This window comes from Leguminivora glycinivorella, chromosome 10 (assembly GCF_023078275.1).
Source record: "Leguminivora glycinivorella isolate SPB_JAAS2020 chromosome 10, LegGlyc_1.1, whole genome shotgun sequence".
NCBI lineage: Eukaryota > Metazoa > Arthropoda > Insecta > Lepidoptera > Tortricidae > Leguminivora > Leguminivora glycinivorella.
In genome coordinates, this window is record NC_062980.1 from 8,165,265 (window position 1) to 8,189,187 (window position 23,923).

At 36.4% G+C, this 23,923-nt stretch overlaps 1 protein-coding gene across 1 annotated transcript in view; it reads left to right on the forward strand.

Annotated features, from left to right (window-relative positions):
* Window positions 1-11,134: 11,134 nt before the first annotated feature.
* LOC125230352 overlaps window positions 11,135-23,923 on the forward strand; it is a 58,498-nt gene continuing 45,709 nt past the window's right edge. Inside the window, exons 1-2 of the mRNA XM_048135488.1 lie at window positions 11,135-11,469; window positions 16,272-17,027. Coding sequence (XP_047991445.1) covers window positions 16,479-17,027 — 549 coding nt within the window. The 5' untranslated portion in view covers window positions 11,135-11,469; window positions 16,272-16,478. The remainder of the gene's footprint in view (window positions 11,470-16,271; window positions 17,028-23,923) is intronic.

Here is a 23,923-nt window from a genome sequence, read left to right on the forward strand (position 1 = left end):
GTAAATAGAAGGCGACTGTGGGATATGGGGTAAATTGTGGCGTAGGCGAGAGGCTGGCAACCTGTCACTGCAATGTCACAGTTTTGTTTTCTGTCAACCCCTTATTTGCCAAGAGTGGCATTGAAACTTGAGTAGTTTCATATGCTCTGCCTACCCCTTCATGGGATACAGGCGTGATTGTATGTTATGTTATGTTATATAATGCATCGCGTATTTGCATCGACGTGGATACGTTCATTCTTCGATTTGACTATTGACCGTGTCGTGTCTTATAAAATTAGACACAGCTTTCATTCACTGTATGTTCGTTTCTAGTATAACTTGATCTCCAAACTCAAATTATTAAAGCAATATTGACCAAACTAAGTTGAGCCTCGGCGAGTCCCGCCGGTTCAATTGTTATTTTTAACGTCAAACTTCTACTTATGAAATTATGTTTTTTTAACCCTTGCACAGCTTCTTCTCTAACCTTTTTTTCTGTCTGCTTAATTCAGTAGATGCCAAATTATTTTATCTGTTTCTCAACGAAAGTCTTCACTTTACTTAGGTACATAAAAAAAGTACACTGTTTAGGCGACAAAACGAATTCCTACTGATCTACAACTATTAGTTTTACTGGTTTGACTCAGACGATATGCGTCTTACCCCTTTGTATGTAAACACAGTGTATAATCTAATAAGCAGTAGGAAAGCGGATGCATTGTCCTCGAGGCATCGAATATGGCGCGTACGTGCTCCCGAGTTGCCCGCGGCGGCGCCTGCGCCGTGCCGCCGGACCGTGACTTTGACCCACGACTACTATGTTGTGTTATGCAATTTCGTTTTTATACTACTTTATGTGAATTACTGAGTAAATTAAAAGTAGTTATATAAATGCTTGCGTGTTAGAACAGAAAGGTCATCTGTGTGTTTAGAGATGGACTACTTACGTCCTGATTAGGTATTTTCACTTTAAGATAATGTTAATATGTATATGTCGCAGTAAGATAGATAAAGCCGTTATATAGTTATAACCCTAGGGATATAATTATATGTCGTAACATAGTTAAACGAAAGCAATTTATTGCTATCTTACTAGGAATATAACTATAATACGTTACTAGTTTAGTCAAATAATTATATGACTGGATTCAGTTTAGTGAAATGATTGTAGACAGGAGTGTGGCGGTGCGGCAGAGGTATAGTTATAACCCTAGGGATATAATTATATACGTTAAACAAACAAACCACAGTGAAGAATTGTTTAGGGCAAGAATTTGTTAATTATTTCCAATTCAATGTGCTTATTCTCTCTAAACACACAGACGGATGGACAGAGTCGCGACATAAGGGTTCCTTTTGATTTTTTTTGGTATAGAACTATAAAGAACCGGGACTTCCGGTTCCAGTCCCACTTAGAGACGTATTATAATAATTATATCCCTAGATTAAGTTTAATCCAGTGATATAATTATATAACTAAACTAGTACCTACCCTATTATAATTATATTCCTAGTAAGATGGTTATGAATAGCTTTTGTTTAGCTATGTTACGGCATATAATTATATCCCTAGGGTTATAACTATACCTCTGCCGCACCGTTGCACTCCTACCTACAATCATTTCACTAGACTGAATCCAGTCATATAACTATATGACTAAACTAGTAACGTATTATAGTTATATTCCTAGTAAGATAGCAATTAATCGCTTTCGTTTAACTATGTTACGACGTATAATTATATTCCTAGGGTTATAACTATATAACGGTTTTATCTATCTTACTGCGACATATAGATACCTACATACGTCAAATATAAATTAAGTTCTAGTACGATATGGATCGGATAAGTCAGTCAGTGCCGAAGGTGAAGTTTTTGTTTCAAGAAACGTCATTTATGACACTAATTTATTTATTTATTTATTTTATCTAATATATCCATATCCAATTCATATCGTATTTGGAGCTAATATTTGATGTGCATTTTCTTTAAGTTCCAATCGCGCTGTTAGGTACTTGAAAATTTTCTATCACAGTTAGTCCGTTTTCACATTTAGCCGATATCGGATGTCGGAAGGATTTCAATGGAAAAAATCCAAGATGGCGCCTGTAATCCCTAGGATATCGTTCCTACATCCGATATCGGATCGGATAATGTGAAAACGCACATAGGCTTGTAAGAGTGGTAAGTATTACACACTTTAAGTTCTCGCGCTTTGTACACATATTTAAAGTCACACACAGGTCGAACGCGATTAATTAACATTATTTTTACCTTTTTTCTCAACGTTTCGGCCAGGTTGCACTGGCCGTGGTCGCGGAAGACTGACGTCCCAGCAAAGTGTCACCGAAGATGTAAACAACACAAAACTACCCGATATTAATTTATATAAATGTTCGGGGTAGACAAATATATATAATCTACCCGCTTTTAGTTATTGTTTATTTCCCACCGCACGACACACAGCACTCACAACATCCGCGCACTGGTCCGAAGATAGATCTTTTGGTTTGAACATTTGAATCACTGGTCCCCATGTTGGCGATAATCTATACCCGTCTTCCCTGTTAACCTGCGACCACGGCCAGTGCAACCTGGCCGAAACGTTGGGAAAAAAGGTAAAAATAATGTTAATTAATCGCGTTCGACCTGTGTGTGACTTTAAATAAGTATTACACACATACCTCGATTGTGAAAATGCGTAATTTAATCTGGTATTTAATTAAACTTAGCGAATTTTATGAGAGCATCAACAGTGAATCATGGTAAGCAATGCGAAGAAGGCAAATTATGTGATCACCAAAAATAAATCTTTATTTCATTAAGAAATTTTGAGAATGTCTTAAATAAATATGTTTTGAAGTTGACAGTGATTTCATTTCACGGACGAATTATTTTGCCGCTCTGTCATGAAATACAACGAATCGCAAATGAGTTATTTTCCGGTATTCATGAAATTATGACAATATATGTTGTGATAAACGTGTTTGATTACGCGATTAAGGCGATATATTTCCGTAGACGCTGCACGCACTCGTTTTTTGAAGCCGTTAAAAACATAGGATAACGCAATGGAAAAATCTGAAAACGATATATGTTAAATTTCAGGATCTGGTGAGTATGTTATGGAGTTGAACAACATGAATGTTACAACTTCGCTCGATAGAAAATGATCCCAAAGTTACCTCTTCTTTAAACAATAGATCGTTCCCATTGCTGGGATAAAAACTTTTTTGACTTGTTTTTTACTTCGATATATAGGTAATAAGATTATCTAGACGAATCTGATGAGTTTGTGCCGGTAGCGTCATTAAAATAATATAATATTTATCAAATACTACCAAATCCGCAAAGGAAAGATGGAACAACTATGAACCCAATTTTAAAGACCCGTTACTAATCCTGTTTTTGCAAAAAAAAATTTTTTTTGAAAATTTTTTTGAAATTGAAAACATTTTCGATGGCACTTATGGCCTCTTCAGTCGCGCGGCGGCGCTTTCAGAGAACGGACCTGTGTCAGTTTTCTCCGCGTGGTCACGTGTCATTGAAACAATGGGGAACAAAGCTTTGAGGAGGCAGAAAAAATAATTGCGTGCTAGAAAACAAATAAATAAAGAAAATTCTAACCAAAGACTGTGAAAAGGTAAGAAAATGATAATTTATATATACTCGTAAGTATTTCATTTTCATATGATGTTATCAAGTGACATTTACGATATCTAAACATCATAGATTGTAGAAACCCCTAGATGACGCGTCTGTGACGTCATTACAGCACAACTTTCCACTTAGAAAATATATGACTGATGTCCAACTAGTGAACAAACTTACGTATAATTTTCATAAACATATTGAGTTGTTAGAAAGAAAAGGCGGCGGTCGATACAGTACTGATTGAAGATCAGGTAGGGTAGGTATTTATGTCTTTCAAAATTTGGTATAAGGTTAATTAGATCGTGCTACCCTCCGTCTATATTTTTTCTGTGTCTATGCCAAACATGTGGCCAGCCTGACAGAAATTTTGTTTGTCAACTGTCGCCATTTTTCCATAATAGTTAAAAGATTTCAGTATTTTAACTTCTCAATGAATTTTGATGAAAGTCCATAATCATACATTGATAAAGCTGGACAATTTTTTTTATTTTTATTTGGTGGGTATGATTACGGTACTTTATATTTACAGATATTTGTCTAATTTGCAAGATTCCTTCAGCAAGCTGTCTGACTCCTTTGACAAAAGTTGATACTTTATATGAATATACTTGAGAATTCGAGGTAGGCATATAATGGTATTGATTTATCAATAAATTATTATGAAGTATGATATTTTATCTTGTGCTGGGTTGTATTTTATTTGGAGATATTAGTGGCGGTAGTGCCCCCACCAACACGAGTCAAGTGAAGAGAAAAGCTGTTTTCTTGAAGCATTTTGTCGTTCTTCTGAATCCTCGAATTTGGGATCTGGTTTAAACCAGATAAATATAATTGTCAGGATATGATATCAATAGCAACTTTATTAAATAGACAAAGTTTCAATTGCATAGTTTCCATACTTTAGATTTTATTCATATCTTAATATAAATAGCACAGATTTCATCAGTGACTGGATGAGTGATTTCATCATGATCATCAAAATATATACGAGTAAGTAACCTGCTAATAGTATCGAGATGCGAAATTTCAACGACGCAGCAAGGTTGCCGAAAGTATGCGTCATAAGTAGTATTAATTCTAGCTTATTAAAAATTACTGAACCTTCATTTCATAACTGTATTCACTACCGCTTAACGGGGGGTGGAATTGAGCAATTATTTGATGGACTCTACAAAAAATTGGAAAACTATACTTTAGATGATTTCTGTGTGATTTATATTGGTGAAAAAGACTTTAACATAACTGCTAATTACGAAGAGTTAAGTGAATTTATACGACTTAATGTTCAAAAAGTTCAACATACTAATGTAATAATATGTCTACCAACATTTAAATTAAGTTTTAAGGCCAATTTATATAACAGAAGAGTTGAATATTTTAACCAATTATTATACCTCGATAATCTTGTATACGAATACGCTTTCATTCTCGACTCTAATAAAAATCTGACATATTCAAAATACATGTTTAGGCAAGGAACTGGAACGATAAATAACAGGGGACTTGAAACTATTTTTAAGGATGTCGCAAATCTTATAAATGAAATAAATTATCTGTACCCGCTCCGTGATACGCCTTTAAAAGAAAATCAGTCAACTCAAGGTCAGCACCAGCATTCCTTTCGTTGCAAATTATTCTTTTGAGACTCATCAATATAATCTTACGCCGGTAGAGCCGGTAAGTGCAGCCGAAACAAAAAATCCTAGCATTGGCGTATTGCACCAAAACATATCTGGTGCATTGAATAAACAAGAGCTACTTAATGTTTCTATAAATGAACTGATAAACAATGGTACCCAAGTTGACATAGTTTGTTTGAGTGAAACTAATATTCTTCGTGGCTCAGAACGTAATTTAAAAATAGAAGATTTTCAGATTGCTGCCAGCTTTTCAAGAAAAAACACAAAAAGGGGTGGCGTGGCTATACTCGTTAGAAATAATATAAATTTTACACCTATACCCGTGGCCAACTCGTTGTCTCAGTCACATGTTTTTGAATGCTGTGCCACTTCACTTACTCAGCATAACATCAAAAGCTTGAGGACTCAATACTTTATGTTCAAACAAAAGAAAAAAGTATGTGTTATGTGGCGATTTCAATATCGATACTATGAATCATCAATAGCGAATGAGTTCAGACATATATTAGATAATTATAATTTAAAACTCTTAACTAACGGCCCGACAAGAATAACTGAACGCTCGGAAACTTGTATTGACCACATAGCTTCGAATACAAAAAATGGTAATGCTATTGTCCATGACTTAGGACTATCTGACCACACGGCGCAATCATATCAGATACCGGTAACTAAACGTTCTTCAGATCCTACTAAGTGGTGGTTTATATTCAGACGAGATTTTAGTCATGACAATCAGTTAAAATTTTTACAATGTTTGAGTAGCTTATCGTTTAATGATGTTTTAGTCGAAAATGACGCCAACAAAGCTTTTAATATTTTTAGTGACACTTTTTTACTTTTTTACAACCTTTGTTTCCCGCTGATTAAAGTGAAAATCAAGAATAATTCACGGAAGTCTAAAAATATAACTAGAGGACTACGAAACTGCTGTAAACATAAACGACAACTATACTTGTATAGTAGAAATTGTCATGAGGCTAAATTGCATTATAAACGCTATTGTCATCTTCTTAAAAAGTGTTTTCTTAATCATCAAAAAGCTAACAATTTAAAATATATAGAAAATAGTAGTAATAAATGTAAGGCAGTGTGGAACGTTATTCAAGATTATACAACGTCAGACTGTAGCAGACAATCAGTAGATAAATTGAAATGTGGCGATAAATTTATTCAGGATCCCCAACAAATTGCTGAATGTTTTAATAATTATTTTATTAATGTTGTTCAAGACAATGTTTGTCACGATTCTACAGATGACATTGATATAATTAATAACACATCTACCATTTTTCTCAATCCAGTAAGCGCATATGAACTGAATAAGCTGGTCAAATCACTCAAAAACTCCAAATCGGTGGGATATGATGGAGTGAAAACAAATATCATTAAAATGAGTATGCATATTATTGAGCGACCTCTCCTACACGCTATAAATTTATCCTTACTCCAAGGTGTTTATCCGGATGCTCTAAAGCAATCAGTGGTTAAACCCCTTCATAAGAAAGGCTCAAAGACGGATATTGATAATTAAAGACCAGTTGCTTTGATATCTGTGTTCGCAAAAATCTATGAAAAAGTTATGTTTGGTAGGTTGTCAAGCTTTCTAGAGCGTTAAAATGTAATAACAGAGGAACAGCATGGCTTTCGCAAATCGAGATGTACTACACTGACGACATTTAAACATGTGAGGCATGTATTAAATGCAATCGATAATAAGATTCCTGTAACAGTTTTGTTTCTAGACATGAGCAAAGCTTTCGATTTTGTCTGTCATAAGAGAATGTTTATTAAACTATATCGATATGGTATTCGAGGGCCAGCTTTGATTGGATTAAGACATACCTCAATGAGAGACATCAATGTGTCGAGACCCTAAAATATTGCAAAACATCTAAAACTCTTGAGTCATACAAATCATCATTAATTCATAATAAATACGGAGTACCGCAAGGCAGTATTTTGGGGCCTCTGCTGTTCTTGCTCTACATAAATGATTTACCGATGTGCTTACCCAGCCATGATTGCCTACTGTACGCAGATGACACATCTATTATTGTAAAATGTGAAAATATGAAAACTTATAATGATGATATAAACAGGGCGTTAGTTAGCACAGTAGAGTGGTTGAACGTGAATAACTTAAAAGTAAATGTAAATAAGTCTAGCTATATTCAGTTCAGTACAGCAAGAGGAAATACACAAAAATTAAACATTATTCTAGGTAGTGAAGTAGTACAAGAGGTGCAAAATACAAGATTTTTAGGTATAATCATTGACAGCCACTGTGATTGGACGGCGCATGCCGCCAATGTCAGATCTAAAGTAAATAGTTTTATCTTTGCACTTAGACGAATTAGCCAAACTGTTTCAACCCAGGCAGCAATACTCGCCTATAATGGTTATGTAAACTCAATTTTACGATATGGACTTGTAGTTTGGGGAAACAGCATTGATAAAGATGCCTTATTTATAACACAGAAGCGTTGTATCAGGGCTATGTTTGGCATAAAACATTTGGGCTCATGCCGCAATTATTTTATAGAAAACGACATACTCACCTTCCCCTGTTTGTACATTTTTGAAGTCTGTGTTTTTGTCCACAAGTATAAATACTTGTTTGTAGAGTTCCAGACCATGGGTCCTCGAGTGACGAGAGCACAGCATAAGTTTACTCTACATAAACCTTCTGTTAAATTGGCACTTTCATCGAGAAATTCTTATATTATGTGTATTCGTATTTATAATAAATTACCTGACATTTTTAAGACATATAATTTACAGTTATTTAAATCAAAAGTCCGTGCTTGGCTAGTACAAAATTGTTTTTATAATATAAATGAATTTATTAAATTATGAGCACTATGACTTAATGGGATTATATTATGTTTGACTTCCAATTTATAATTTAATTTTTAATTTTGTATGTTCTTATATTAAGAATGAATAAATAATATGATGTGTATTAACTATTAATGCATGATATAATTCCTAGTTAGACTAAGACGTGTAAGGAATGCTTTGTTTGTACACCTGTAAAGGTAGAGTTTTGGTGATTCCACGAAAATTGTTACAATTAGTATTACTGGCAATGTAACCCATTTCTCACAAACAATAAAGATTATGATTATGATTATGAATGTTCAAAGAAGCTGACGGTTACTGTGTTCTGTTAACAATAGGTTTATAAGAAAAAACTTGTAAATGAAGTAGAAAACTCGCCGAGATGTTAATCTTCACCCTCCTCCCCATTTTTATGTCCCCATTTTCAGTTTTTTTATATATTCAGGAAAAGCTACAGTTATGATGTTTAGGAGAAGTAGGTATATTTCCATAAAATTCTCTACACAGTATATATTTGCAGGTAAATAGTTGTAACTCGTAATTTCAAATCAAATCAAATTGTGCTTCTATTTACTGTGGGACTAATGCTGAAAACGCAAAAAGCTCCGACAACGCTGACAAAACACACTGTAACTATAAATCATTAGTATTACTTACACAAATTTAATGATGAAACCTAATAAAAAACATAAAGGCGGTGATTGTTTACCATCAGGCGATGAGCTGCTCATTTGCCTCCTATTTCATGAAAAAACTAAGAAAGTCCAGTTAAAATACGGCGATCATTATGACTGCTTAATTTATAAGTTACGGCTTACGATACAGTATTGGGAGATTATTTATTTTCCTGCCTTTATTATTACATGCTAGGAAATGAATCATTTGTATGTTACTAATAGGTAGTGGCTATCCATCATAGCTGAAAATTATGAGTAAATACTTCATACACTTAGAGTCAAGGAACCTTCACTCCTGAAAAGTCACAAATAGGTATGGAGGTGTATAAATTTATAATATACATAATGTATCTATTTTATTTGAATGTTCAATACATCCATCGCACTAAATCAGGAAGGGATGTCAAGGGTACTTTTTATCGCGAATTTCTTTCGACGTGTTTTTAAGAAAATAGATTCCACACACATTTTTAAACGATTGCAAATTTAATAATAAATTTGTATGAAGTGAGTTTGAAAAGGGATGCTGAAACAATATTTCACCGCCAAAACCGTCAGTTCACGAGATTAGGTTGAGGCGGCTAGTGTAGTTAGCGCTGCCAGTCTAGACTGCGGCTCCGAGGGATTTCAGCTTCTTTATGGAGAGAATTGAGGAAGGCAGACAACACTCGTTTTTGTGTTTTATTACATTTTTACCTTGTTGGATTGATGGACGGTATAAAATTCTATTTGGCATTTTAGAGAAAAATAAAAATAAAGTATATCTATTACTTTATTAAACATGACCTACCACCTAATATGACCAAATTATTAGGCTAGGTTAGGTAAAAAAATACATACAAAATCATCTGCAAAAACCAGCAACGGCAAAGCGGCGGTCTTGAGGTCAAGCGACATCGACAGCAATACGCTTCACCCAAAAAAAATATGGAATAATGATCACGCCGATATGTGGAACTGACTCAAATGCTCCAAGTATCTGACAGCGTTACCGAACTAACTAGCCAATGAAGTTTGCTGGACCAGATAAGGACCGATCTGATCCTGGCCTGGACCGAGGGTCACCCCTCAAATGCGTCTTAATGCCCCCCCTCTAAACGATGGAATCTTTAGGCCGCCCACCGCAGAAAAAGGCTCAGCTCACCTGGCATTCATTGTTATCAGTCAAAATCTGATTGACTAGACTAGACGAGCACCGTGAACCGAGCCTAATAAATTAGAATAAATAATCGTAAATTCCCACTCCGCCCGATCTTGGCCACTTAAATTATATTCAAAGAAATGCGTAATTATAATTTACTAAGAGGCATTTTGTCCAAGCTTACCCGACTGAACCCTTTTTTTATGAAATTTATTATTGACCTCTAATGTATGCACCAAATTTAGTAGGTAATATTTCCCAGACAGATATCTGATTGTACACACTATTTTTTACCACAATTGCGCCTATTGTCCACAAACTAGTAGTGATTTATCAAAGGAATCAGTACTCAATACGAAGGGGCTGAGCCTTTTGTTTCTTTCCGGACTTAATTGTATGCATTTGAGCGTTCAATACACTCATTAATGAGCTCCCTACTAATTCATCTCGAACAATGCCCCCTGCAAACTCTGGACGGGGACTATAGGTAGGCCGCTCTTTGAGTTTACTGCGGATGCATTTTATCGGTTTTTAAAGGATCCGTTCGTCTTCTTTACTGGTTAAAAATATAGACCTACCTGTCAAAATTGTTCGGCATCTCTTTTCTAATTCAGTAAAAACTGAATAGTTGTCTTATAAAAAATGTCAGGGGAATTTACGAGGATTCGAACTTCGAACCCAGCTCTGCCAGCTTCATTGGCAACCAGCTTGCACCTGGTGATTGCTAACTGACGCTTCCGGTAATATGTGTTTTCACAATAATTAGAGGTTCATAAGGACAATTTATTTGGCTCATTACTCATTACAATTAATTAATATCTATACTATAGAAACGTATACGTAAATGATATAATGGATGTAAACAAAGTAGTAACACTAGTAACATACATAAACCTATTTACTAGTGCATTATTACGCAAATTACATGTGTTGCATCGCGACATTGTTATATTTTTATTTATTTACTTTCACCCTAACCTTAATCAAAAGAAATTGTTACTTGTACAACATCCTTGTATACACTTCATTGTGCGTGGACAATAATAACCACAAAGCGCCAAGCAGCACACCAGCGCAGCGGCTACACACAGACGCACGCACACGCACCCAGCCGGCGCATGCACTAAAAGTCCACTGTTCCAACGTTCCGTTCCGTTCACCCGAAGTTTAGTAGTTAGAGCGCGGTTGCCGAACGCGCGTCTGTCGGGCGGGCGACGCTCATCTGTTTCTTTTCATTCACGAAACTCTCACTTGAAACATTTTTTTTTTCTTAACATAAACTAAACTTTTTAAGTGCCAGTGTCATTTCCAATTGTACTGATATTCTTTCATAGTTCGGAACCGAATTAGCCGCTAAGAACGTTTCAGTTGAAGTTAGGACACTGTGTGAATTCTGAAAAGTTGTTTGTAGAGCAGTGCTTTCAGTTTCGTGTTGTCCCGCTCTGTCGCAGGAAGCTCTGAAGGGAGACTTGTTTTGTTTTCATGATTTTCTTTGGTGCGAATTCGTAGCGGATTGAGAATTAAGATAGTGTAAGTATGCAGCCAGTTCTTGTTGGAGTAATTTTCGCTTGTCTGCATTGCTTTACTGCTGGAATGCCATTAGGTTTGTTGAAGTTGATTACCCTACACTCAATGTTAATTTGTTCATTTATGAAATAGTTGGATAATGATTTGTTTACTTTGAACTTCATTATGAAAAAATGTAGAGTCAGGGGGCCGATTTTAGAGTCTCACGGCGTTCGAATTCAGAAAATTGTCACTGAAAATAGTCATTCGTTTTCATATTTTAGTGACAGTGAGACTCAAAAATCGGCCCCCGCTGTCAAACTATTCATCGTTATATTAACTTGGTTAAAAATCCATACCTTTTGGATATAATTAATAAAAATTTGGATGTATTTAATTGTAATTGTTTCAATTTATTTTATTAAATAAATAAATAATAATAATAATAAAATTGTGAAAAGCTGCTGACCATACTGTTTTTAATGTGGGTATTGACTGTACGTATGAAAATCCATATACCTATTAGGTATAATGACAATTAGGACTTTGGTCTACTTTGGACACCGCTGTGGCCAACTTAGTAAAAAGTGACTAACTAATCTGGTTGACAACTATTATTTTAAAACTGAATGCCGTATTCGAACAATATTCCTAAGATGTCACTGAGATACTATATGCCGATCTGTCAGTATCGATTCTTCAAACAAAAATGTAATCTTTGACACTGACATGATCGTATCCTAATCTAATATTTGACGTATCCCTATTATCGATCGGCTTTTAAAACCAGTATCAAAATGAATAAAAACTGTGGTTGTCAGGTTGTCACGTTCGAATTACGGAAAAGGCAAATGTTGCATATGAATGACTTCTTGTCGTAAGCAGACATTATTCTTAGTAGTGAATGTTTTCTATGTATTTACCATAAATAGTGCTTTCAGTAATTAATTGCATGAATTTAAAGCTTTGCTTGTATTTATGTAGATAAGTTATTTTTTTTACATACCGGTTTATACTTCCTATAAAAGGGGCTAGTCCCCATACGCAGAACAATCCCCTAACCACTCAAATCTCGACGGTTATTATCCACATAAGTAATAGGTTCCGAAAAGCGCGGGTGGATTAAGGCGCGTACACACTGCGCTGTTGACCGAGGTCTTATCATAGGAAATTAATTCCGAGTTGTATAACTATTATACCTAACCTGAAACTGATATATCGTCACTACTTTTTAAAAACTTGTATCTTCGTCTGTCAATGAAAAGAAAATTGTAGTATGTATGGAATGCATATAGACTTACTGCGTTTTAACTTTGAGGAGCAGCGTGAGATACGAGATTTTTTTAAAGTAGTGACGATATATACCTATATAATATAGTAGGCAAACTAATTCATAGCGTAAATTATACACTAAGCTACTCATTGCTGCTGCAAAGTAACTATGCAGATATTGCCGATTATTCCAAATATGTCATCATCCTCCTTGCGTTATCCCGGCATTTGCCACGGCTCATTATTCCAAATATGTATTGGTTAAAAAAATATTGCTCTCCTTATTTTCGAGAATGTAATTGACACAGTCATGCCTCGTTACCTAATTCGTAGCGAACATGAAAATAATAATATTTTTGAACTTATTTTAATATCTATAATACAAACCGCAATTTGCAAATGGATGTTGTATGTCCTAGTTAAACTTTCCTTACTGTTTCTTTGCTCATAACTATCGTAAGTGAATTATGATTTATTTGCGGACGCAGTCATATGGTGGCTCTAATTATAATTACACTGGCCCGTGTTCGTTAATAACGACTTCTATTTAGACCACTTGTAAATGCTCAACTCGAAGCAGCGAATTTTGTCATTAGGTTTTTTAAGAAACTTTAAGTTGCATTCTTCACAGTTGATTTGGTGAGTTACTATTTACTGACCCCTCAAACTAATACGTCGGAAAGGGACAAACGATAATTAACGATTAACCTTACTAAACGTTTATGAATATGTAATTAGGGGTACGGTAAATAGATAGCGTCAAAATAGGAAGATTTCAATGTGTGCCGTTTAAAAAAAAAAAAGAACTTGATCTCATTTTGAAACTGACTATTTACAGTTAGCATTACAATTACAGTTTATTGAGAACTTTTGGGTATAATCTTCTAAGGTCAGGGATCACATTCTGCTCCAGGTCCATCGAAAATGTGTATTTTTTTTACCTTCACCACCCTCTCTGTAAAATATTATGGATTGTCTGTTTTATACGAGTATATCTTGTTTTGTCTCCGGTCTTAAGATTCTATCTTTAATTGTTTATGCTACAAAAAGCGCTATTCGCAGAGTCTGCCATCTGCTTCCCACAACGAAATGGACAGTAACCTAGATAAGCTCTCCATCTTATCACTTGGGAGGTTTCGTTTCGTGACACTGAAACTTACTAAAGGTTATCGATTACATGTTGTATATTGACAATACCTATTGAGTACCTATAGAACGTTGTAATTATGTAAATAGGTTAAGTTAAGATATAAAATTTAAGATTGTTTAAAAAATGACGCCATTAAACGTAACAGTTTGGCAAGTTTTTTCGCCTTTTTTTTCAGTTTATAATATAAGTTACATATATTAGTCATACGTTGTGATTGTGAGACTTGTTCAGTTACCGTAGTCAAAAGTATTGTAGACTTAGATGGCTGGTTAACATAGTTCACATAATTATTTATAAGAATAACGCTCGCTACAGAAATAGTTTTACTTATATTCGTACAATTTGATATTTATCGACCACAACAACAATGCGCTTTCCTTATCTAAAACTTATCATCTTCAATAATTGTCTTCGCTCTCTCTAACTTATTTAATCAAATAATCAAAGAATAGAATACAGTAAACCCGAATTGTTTTAGCTATATGTATGTACATAATATAATATAATAAATAAATAATAAACTTTGTGTTACTTCAAAGTAAAACTTCTTTTCGAATTGTTTTAGTTTACCCTTCGGGTTGGAAGGTATGGCAGTCGCTTTCGTAAAAACTAGTGTATGCAAAATAGTTGTAAAGCGGACCCCAGGCTCCCACGAGCAAGTGGCAAATGCCGGGATAACGCAAGGAGGATAAATAATAAACTTTGTGTTCAAATAATTTCCATAATGACAATATCTTTAGACGACAGGTGGACTACATTTGTATGGAGAAACGGTGACGACTTTATGATAAGATTGATATATATATCAATCAAAAATCTCCGTTTTTACCTAGAAGAGTAAGGAATTCTTGTTTTATCTGTATAAAAATAAAATAAACAACTTAAAAATGCATTACACATATTTATCTGTCAGCTTGGGAATGAAAATAGACGAGCATGATAAATTACTATAAAGCAAGATTTATGAGTACCTACTTTGGGTTTTATCAGTGACCATAAATTAGTATTTACAATATTGTTCTGTTATCAACGGGTTGTCTCTCTGCGAAGCAAATATTTTGCCATCGCCCGAGCTTTTTGCTTGTCAACTGATGTCCTGTTTTCATTGTGAATATAAGATATGTCACGAACTATGTACAAATGTGTATGTTAAGAGTCCTTTTGTAGGTGTTGCCCTTTAAGGGCGGTAACTTATCTCGCTCTTGAACATGAGTACTTTTTTTCATCCGATTAACAGGGTGCAGCACAAGTGGTAGTTTTTATTGCATTCCCATATTTTTAAAATATTTCTTAGCGTGAGAGGTAATTAAATATACACTAACGATTCAGATAACCTTAATAGGTTAGTTTACACACATGTAGATATTTAACAAATAAATTCAATATGTTTTATATAAATTTGATAATTACGATTGAGCGAGCGTTTATATTATATTTTTTTGCGCAATTTGCTGTTATGTTAAATATTGTCAGTGATACTTGTTCGTTCATGATATATGTAGATACATACTTAGAATTAGATTTTATAGTTTCAGTAAAACAAAAAATCTTTTCGCACGCCTTTACTTAACTTCCATTCACGCACGCATTTACTTTAGTTATTTCCATTGTAAAAAAAATATAGGTTATCTATCTTCATTATCAGGCTCATTAATTGTTTTATGCATTTGTATAATTGAGAACAGAAGATATTTAAATATAGAGTGTTTCTTCCAAAGTCATAAACTAAGATCAGCTCTAAATTTTATGCATTAAATATTACATTGTCGTCAAAGTTCTGAAGTTTGAATTTCCGTTATTTTAAACTAAAATTGTAATTGGCTCTTTGCTCTTAAAGTACTTGAATAGAGAGAAAATTCTAAAGAAAACATGTTAAATGTACTATTAGATTTTCATTTTAACTTTGCACCCGTTCTTGGTCGAAGGGGAAATCGAACTCGGAACCTAAATAACTTCCGATAAAAAGTTGGTATTCCAGCCACATTCCAGATACTCTTTATTTTTAGTGTGCAACTTCACAAATACTTTCTCCGGGAGTTGAACTCTAGTTTATTGGTCTAGCTACTACTTGCGGTGTGGGAATCTCCGAATATGTGTCTAATGAACCATTTAAATGGATTAAGTGGTGTATGATTTTCCTTAATTGACATCTTGGAATATTGTTTGTTTACGTTCTACTGAGGTTAAGGTCTTTGATTTATCCTTATACTTATTGTAATAAAATGCTCTGCTTTTGTCCACAAGAATGTACAGTGCCATAAAATAACAAATGTTTGTAACAACGTAATTATATACATTGCAAAGTATCCTTGGCTTGTAGTGAAACGCAGTATAAAGAGAAAAATATGTTTATATTTTCTTAACTTATCACATAGAATGAATCAATGTCTCTGGTTTGTTGCAGAAATCACTGATATCTTGTGCATACAAGAATACACGACGCGTACAAACAGTGCCGCGCCACCCACGTAGCCTGATAACGCCTGCATCCCGTGCAGAGAAATTAATCTAGCACACGGTATGCTTCCTGCATGCAGATAGCGTGCTCCGGCGCATCGCGCAAGTCCGCGAGCATGTCCGCCAGCACGCTCAGCTGACAGCCGCTCCCGCCATGTCGCCCGCCACCGCCGCCGCCGCCACCGCCGCCGCCGCGCAAGGCCGATGTCCCACTCATCAAAATTCCGAGCGCACGCCCGAAACCCTCGATCCCGTCTCACCAAATATGGAGCCTGTTACATCAAACCCTTCCAACAATGCGATGGACTCTAGCATAGAAAGTAAAAACAAAAATCATTCCATTGATAATTTAGAAAACGAACTGATCGATTTAGATAGATGTATAGCGCCTAAATGCAAATGCCAAAATAACAGAAGGCGAGAGTCATGTAAGGGAAGGAAACTATATGATATGGTTAAAAATGAAGATGTAGACAGAGAGTCGATAACTGTTAAAAGGGTAAGCGGCTTATATGGTAATACAGTGTGGGCCGCTAATTTGAAATGGAAATGTTCAGTGGAGTGGAGGAAATTGAGGAGCACAATGAGGGTGCGTGCGCGCGCCGTGTCCGTGCTGGCGATGCTGCTCGCACTGGCGACCGCAGGGGCAGCTGCGCCGGCGCGTGCGAGGCCTGCCAGAAGCGCTCAAAACGACAAATTTGTGGTAAGTGAAATCCTAAATTACTAACAATCATTATACCTCTATATGTAGATATGTAGTATGTATCCTAACTCGAACGGCACAGCGCATACACAATACGTAAGCCTTGAGTGGGTTGTACAAGTGTACAGTAATGAAACATCAAATGGCGTGGAAATAATTTAATCGAGAGTATTTAATAAACCAACTTGACGCAATTTTTTACCGCCCTACGTATGATAAAAAAAAAATGGTTTAGGTAAGGTACACGGTAGGTATGTTCGTGTTACAACTGTAAATATTTCTGGTAATATCATTATCAATTCACGTTTTAACACAAGCTAATGTATTCACTAACATCTTCTTTTAATGGAACACATGTAAATGTAAATTAATTTATTTGTATAAAGACTTGCATAATGACGTCTCTAAATGCTCGATTCCGTCGTAACTCTCGCGCGTTTGATTCTCGAAGACAGCATCAGCTGGTGACTGATTAAGGGCCTTTTTAAGGCGTACAACGTACATCCACTAAGTGCAAGTAATATGGGGACAAAAAACCGGCGTGTCGTATTAGATTACTGGCAGTGACAGACTGACGGGCCGCTACGCGAGATTAATGTGCCGAGTGACGAGTGGGATGGCGTCCTGGCCCTTATTCTTGTCTTACACCGAGCGTGAAGCGTTCGTCAAAGACCAGTGTAAATAGCAACAGTAACAATTAGTTGCTGGATATCACACCTGAAACCAAGGGTACAATCGTTGACACTCCTAAGCTATATCTCTCTCTATCGCTCTTCCGTATTGGTGCGCCTCAGCCAGTTGTCTAATATCGTTCGCCAAGGAACGTCTACGACAGTACTCTTGGCTACAGGGCATGTACTGGTCGACTAAAGTGAACGCTCGTCACCGGTCGGTGAGCTAAGAGAATACTATTCCTAGTATTCTCCTTGAATTCACAAAAGATTAAGTTACAAGCGCCTCACCGGCTTAACTTGATCTCAAATCCATGATAATAAGTTTACACAAATGGTCATTTTTGGTCCTCTTTTTGTATTTTTTCTTAACCAGAAACGTTGATGCTGTTTTGTGCCGAGGAGGTTTGAACTCGTGGCCGTGGCGTATTTTCTGCTAAATTAAGTTTTCAGTCGTATGTATTTTATTACGATAAAGTCTGTATTCCTGATGAGATGTAGAATTTTCACTATGAATATGGTTTTATCCAACCCGTGTTACCTTCTCTTTTGACGTCACATGACATCACATCTCATCAGCAAAGCCAACAATTTTACAGAGTAGTTATGTAGTTAAAAACACAAACTTTCTAGACGAACGTAAACAGAAAGCAAAAGTAGATATTATAGCTTAGATAAGAGACCATTTAATTCGTACAAGAACAGGTACATTTAGGTTCACATAGTGGTATACAAAATAGGCTACCAAAATCAAAAACCCGCTGGTATGGCTCTGACGCCCCCATTAAACTTTGTGAACATCTCGGGTCCGCGGGCCGGGAAGACATCTACTCTCATTTATTTCGTGGACCGCTTCAAATTGTGAAAAATCCGACAAATTGTCTGAGGGACCGAGTTAAGAATGGCAGCTATTTGTTATTAGGGGGGCGTGAAGTTAGCGGGTTGTAAAGTTGGAATTACTTAACTGTGAGGGAAGTTCTGATAAAATTACGACGATTTTTGGTTTAATAAATAGTAGGTAGTGGTCTAGTGGTGTATTCTGTTGTATCTTAGTAGTTTTTGGGTTTTTAATATACTTCCACATTTGTAATAATTATTTACAGCAGAAGACTCCCTCGCATTTGACTGAAATATTTATCGCATAGCTACTTGGAAGTTAATCAATGCATTATGAATAATATTTCAATAATACTCGTAAAGCAATCAGCTAAACTGAACTGATTTGAACCAGAAATAACTGCACGTGCACTGCTGCATTAAACTCTTCTTCAAACACAAAGTACACCGAAAGCAAAGGTTTGGTAACGATCAGAGATGAGTCAAATCTGAGTTGAACTCGTTTTAATTACAAGTTAAACACGGCGCGGCCGCAGCATTTAGCGGCTTCCTGTACTGTTCTTCTCTTCTCTAATCAAGCACTAGCTTCTGAAAAACCAGTACATAAGAAAACCGCGTTCCATACAATTTGAAGGTCTCTCAAAGTTAAAGTTATACTGGTGATCGCTCGGTAGTAGAAGGGAATGGTGCAATGCGCTCGCGCAACGCAACTAGGCCGCATGATTTAATTTACAAACACTTCTTCCCAACTATCAGGTCATGTCTAGTATATGTTTATCCCGAAATTTTAACTCATTTTACGCAATCGGAGGTCACAATAATCTAGTCAGGTGGGATGAAGATGTGATTCAAGCACGATTCAAGTGATTTGCTGATAACGCACTGCACCGAGCTTATGTAAGTGATAGTGATAACTGGCCCACGGCGGGGCTACAATCGCGCAATTGGTTTCTTGACCCTATGAACAATAGATATGTCGAAATAGACAAATTATATCAGAAAATTACGTCTATAACATATATAAAATCATTTACTGGCAAGTAGGAAATCGAGTTAAGATTGTAAATCAAAATTATGTAAGCATTTTACACACTTTTATGTTCAAGAATGGGTTGTATTTGTATGTATACATTTTTTAACCATCCTATAAGCATCATTTGAAGCATCTTTAACTGTTATCTCATACTTACAAAAAATCTGCTATCAGAGTTATCGTTATCTCTTCAGAGGTAGTGTGTTCTTGGAGTGTGTACTTGTGTACGCCAAATTATGCCTCAAATCTTGGAAATCTTCTGTCTCCTTTGAATATTTTTGGAAATAGCCACCAGTCCTTTAACAAGCTTTGCTTTACAGCATCTTAAGTACGGCTATTACTATGCAGGCACTAGTAATTAATTACCTCAATAAAACAGAATAGCAATATTCAGATACCAATTCTGTAGAATCGTGAGTCGAATTCGTGATCGCAATCGTGTGGACACATGGTTTATGCAATTACAATCAAAATACCGTGTTTTATATTATTTGAAACATGTGTACACACTTCTGCAGTGTACACTTGTACAGGTATTGTGGGAGCCGATCTTGATAAGGTTGTGAACTTATATTTACGACGTTTGTAAGGAGCTTCTTCAAATATGGGTACTGGTAAATCAGGAAAGCTGGCGACAGATGGATAAATTATCTTAACAGTGCGAAATTTAACATATTATATTAAATCGCGTATTAATCACATCGCGTCACAGATAGGATCAGCCACATCTTGAAACGGGCTTCTATTAAAACTTATTTCAAGCCTATGAAGAAGATGTCCCAATTCCTGAGGCCTGTGAAATGTCAAACTCCTCTACAAAGCGCGGGAGTGTACAGGCTAGACTGTGAGTGCGGGCTGTCATATGTGGGACAGACGAAACGAAGCATTTCCACACGGGTGAAGGAACACATAGCGGATGTCAAGCACCGTCGGCAAAGGTCTGCAGTCTCTGAACATGTCATGGATAAAGTCAATCATGCTATAAAGTTTGACAAGCCTCTGGTTCTCGCTTAGGAGAAGCGATATATACCCAGAATGTTGCGAGAGGCCATTGAGATCAAGAAATATCCAAACTTTAATAGAGAGGATGGCTTTACTTTACCACCGGCTTGGGATCCAGTAGTACATCTGATAATGGAACAAGCACGACGAAGGCTGTTAATTGGTTAATTATTTTTTAACAGAGTAATGGTAAAATTTTTTGAATATTGTATAACTGGCTTTATTAATAGTGTGTGAACCTGCTTTAGAAATCTATATTATTTGTGGTCATGGTTCGTTAATATTTCTTGTAAGTGGGTAGCTTTTGCACATTTTAATTTTTCCTCAGTCACCCGCTGACCACGAACGCTGTAAAGAGTTCGAAACGTCGGGATGTATTTTAAATTCATTATACGCGATTTAATCCGTTTCCATAGTTTTATTTCATGAGTAACTATCGCGGTAACCGAAGACAATATTATATTATATTAAACTTTAAATTCTACATAGTGAAATAAACTGTAAGGATTCGCGCCATAGCTTATCGTAGCTACATACCTTATTTGTGCTGGAAGCGTTGAGTGCCTCTATGTATTTATCATACACTGTGGCTCTGTGGTCTTGTTGACCTTTCGAATCTCTCTTACTTATGCCACTCTAAAAACAATAAATCAGATGAAATTAATATAAGTAGGTAAGGTAGATATGCATTATTACATAGAGAAAATTTTCATTCGCTTCTCTTGGTAAGCAATATATTCATTACATTGGCTTAGCTATGTTTTTTTATTCTAAATTAATGTCAGAATCGGGAGCCAAAACTGCTATTTAAAAAAATGCAATCACCAAAGTAGACGTTAGATAGAACCTGCGTTTCACAGCCGTTTCAGTGTAACCATAAAAATAGTAGAGTACCCTAGTAGGTATCCGTACAAAAAAGCTTTTCTGCGAGCTCTGTTGGCACAGCGTACAGGTATTCAGTACGGCGCTGAACAAAGCGTCTGGATCGTTAGCTAGGGAGCCACGCTTGTTTTACGCTGTGCAAACTGCGAGAGATATGCATTGTGTCCGTGCACTTGTAGCTAGGACTACTTTTGTAGCCCAGGGGTAAATTTAGTTTATTAGTATCTACAGGCTGGGTAAATTATATGCTTATATAAAAACCCGTTTGAATACCTATTGGGAACGATAGTGCTTTGATTTTATTTGTTTTGTCGAAACAGAAAATATGTTTCTGTTGAAAAACATTTTTTTCTATATCGCAATCTATCTAATAGAAAACGATTCATCATAATTAAATAATAATATATGTAAATTGATACGAAAGCGCAAAAACACAATACCTACTGCCTCATAAAAAAAACATCAACATCTGACTAGTGAAAAGTATCAAACAACCAATGTGTTTGCGATTTCCGGATTAATGTTATACAGTTAGATTATTAATTATTTATTACTTAGAGCTTGGTCTCATTTAATATATTCATTGCGAATAGTATTGTTAGTAGTTTATTCATAACCAATAAAAAAAAACCTGCATGGATAAAAATTTTTTGCACTCACAATCTGCAACAATTGTTTCAGGTTGCAGGTGAAGGTGACTGTACTCGACTAATTGATAAAGCACATGTCTTCTTGAGAATTAATGTCGATTTGATGTACGACCGACAGAGGTCCCCGTCATTGACCCATTTTCATGATTAGCCTATCTGACGACTAGCCCACTAATGGCCAACATCCTGCCGCTCTCAATCTGCACAGAATATACTCGAATTAGAATTCGATGATAACATGATGCGCCAGACCAATTCTAATTAGCATCTCAGTGAAATGTCCCAGTTCTTACAATTTCTTGTTGATCTCTCATAGATATAGGTATTTTATGTAGAATTCGGCCACTTTCAAAGAATTCAAAGTTGCCGCTTGTTGGGTGGATTACATTAGGAAGATTGAGGGTTACTTGTCTTCTAGTTGAGATTAGCTCAGGACCAGGTTATGACAAGACGGGCATAAGCCTAAGTGCGTTTTCACATTATCCGATCCGAAATCGGATGACGGAAGGATTGGAGGCAAAAATCAAAGACGGCGGCTTAAATGTATGGGATATCGGTCCTACATCCGATATCGGATCGGATAATGTGAAAACGCACGCACTACTTAAGCATAAACTCAGCAGTGGGTGATAAATAACTGACACTAAATATGCACCCTCAACCTGAAGCCTAACCTTTGATAGTAAAATAATTTACGAAGATGATGACTAAGAATTCTGAGGCAGTAGTAAACATTTTTTTTTTTTTCAAAATGATCATTTTTATTTAGAGAAATAATTTACAGGTGTCATTAGTATTAAAACAAAACTTAGAATAAAAATTAACCTAGAACGAAGTACAAAACTAAAACTAATACTTACCTAAAAATAAAATTATTTGAAAATAAATTTAAGACAACAAAGGCAAGGTCACCGAGGTCTGAACCCGCCGGTAGGGTTCCCATAAGGCTAGCTGCGTTCCCCCTTTGGATCGCAATGCCAATTCGTTGGGCGAGGAACGAGCCAGCCCTATGGTCCCCGGTGACATCACAGATTTTTTTTGAAAGCTCCTTAAGTAATTAATTTGTGAGCTCTTGGGCACCACGGTCCTAGAGTTTCGACTGCAAATGCCGCAAATATATGATAGTCCGTGAGGGCTATATATTTGCGACATTTTGCCGCTTCAGCACCAGCGGCTGCCCCGCCCGCTCTCATTGACGTTGAGCTGAGGTGAGACGGCGCCAGGATGTCCACACACGTTGCGTCCCAAATAAGGGGCCGTCCGACACTCCAGGGCACAAGAGTCATTCCGTTGGGCCTTTTGCCGTCGTCACGCGTAAGACCGGGTGGTTCGAGAACAGCTGGAACGTTTGCGCTGACGAAGGCCTGACGGAGGATATCATTTAAGGAGGCGTGGCGTGACAGTCGACCGGCGCTTTTAGTGCACGATAAACCGTGGTATCCAAGGCTGTCCACAGAAGCTCCGCAGAGGCAACGATGGGGTGAAACAATATTGGTACCCAGGCGCAGACCGACAGCCAGCCTAAGGGTATTATTGTCCATGAGTGTTCCTAAGTTGGCTGATGGCAGAGCATGTAACCAAGAGCCTGACTCTCTTTCGGACACAGCCAAAATGCGTGCCTTTTCTTAGCTGGTCGAGCAGGAGTTTAATAGGTGGGAATGGACTTGTGTGCAGATAGGTTGCTCCCAGATTCTTTGAATCGATTTATTTGTTGGTAGATCTTTTCCAGGGATGGCCATTTTCCAGGCTGCTTCTGCCTCAGACAAGTACGTAACCTCGAAGCCACAGAGTGATGGCGAAAGCATTTTGCCTACGAGGGTA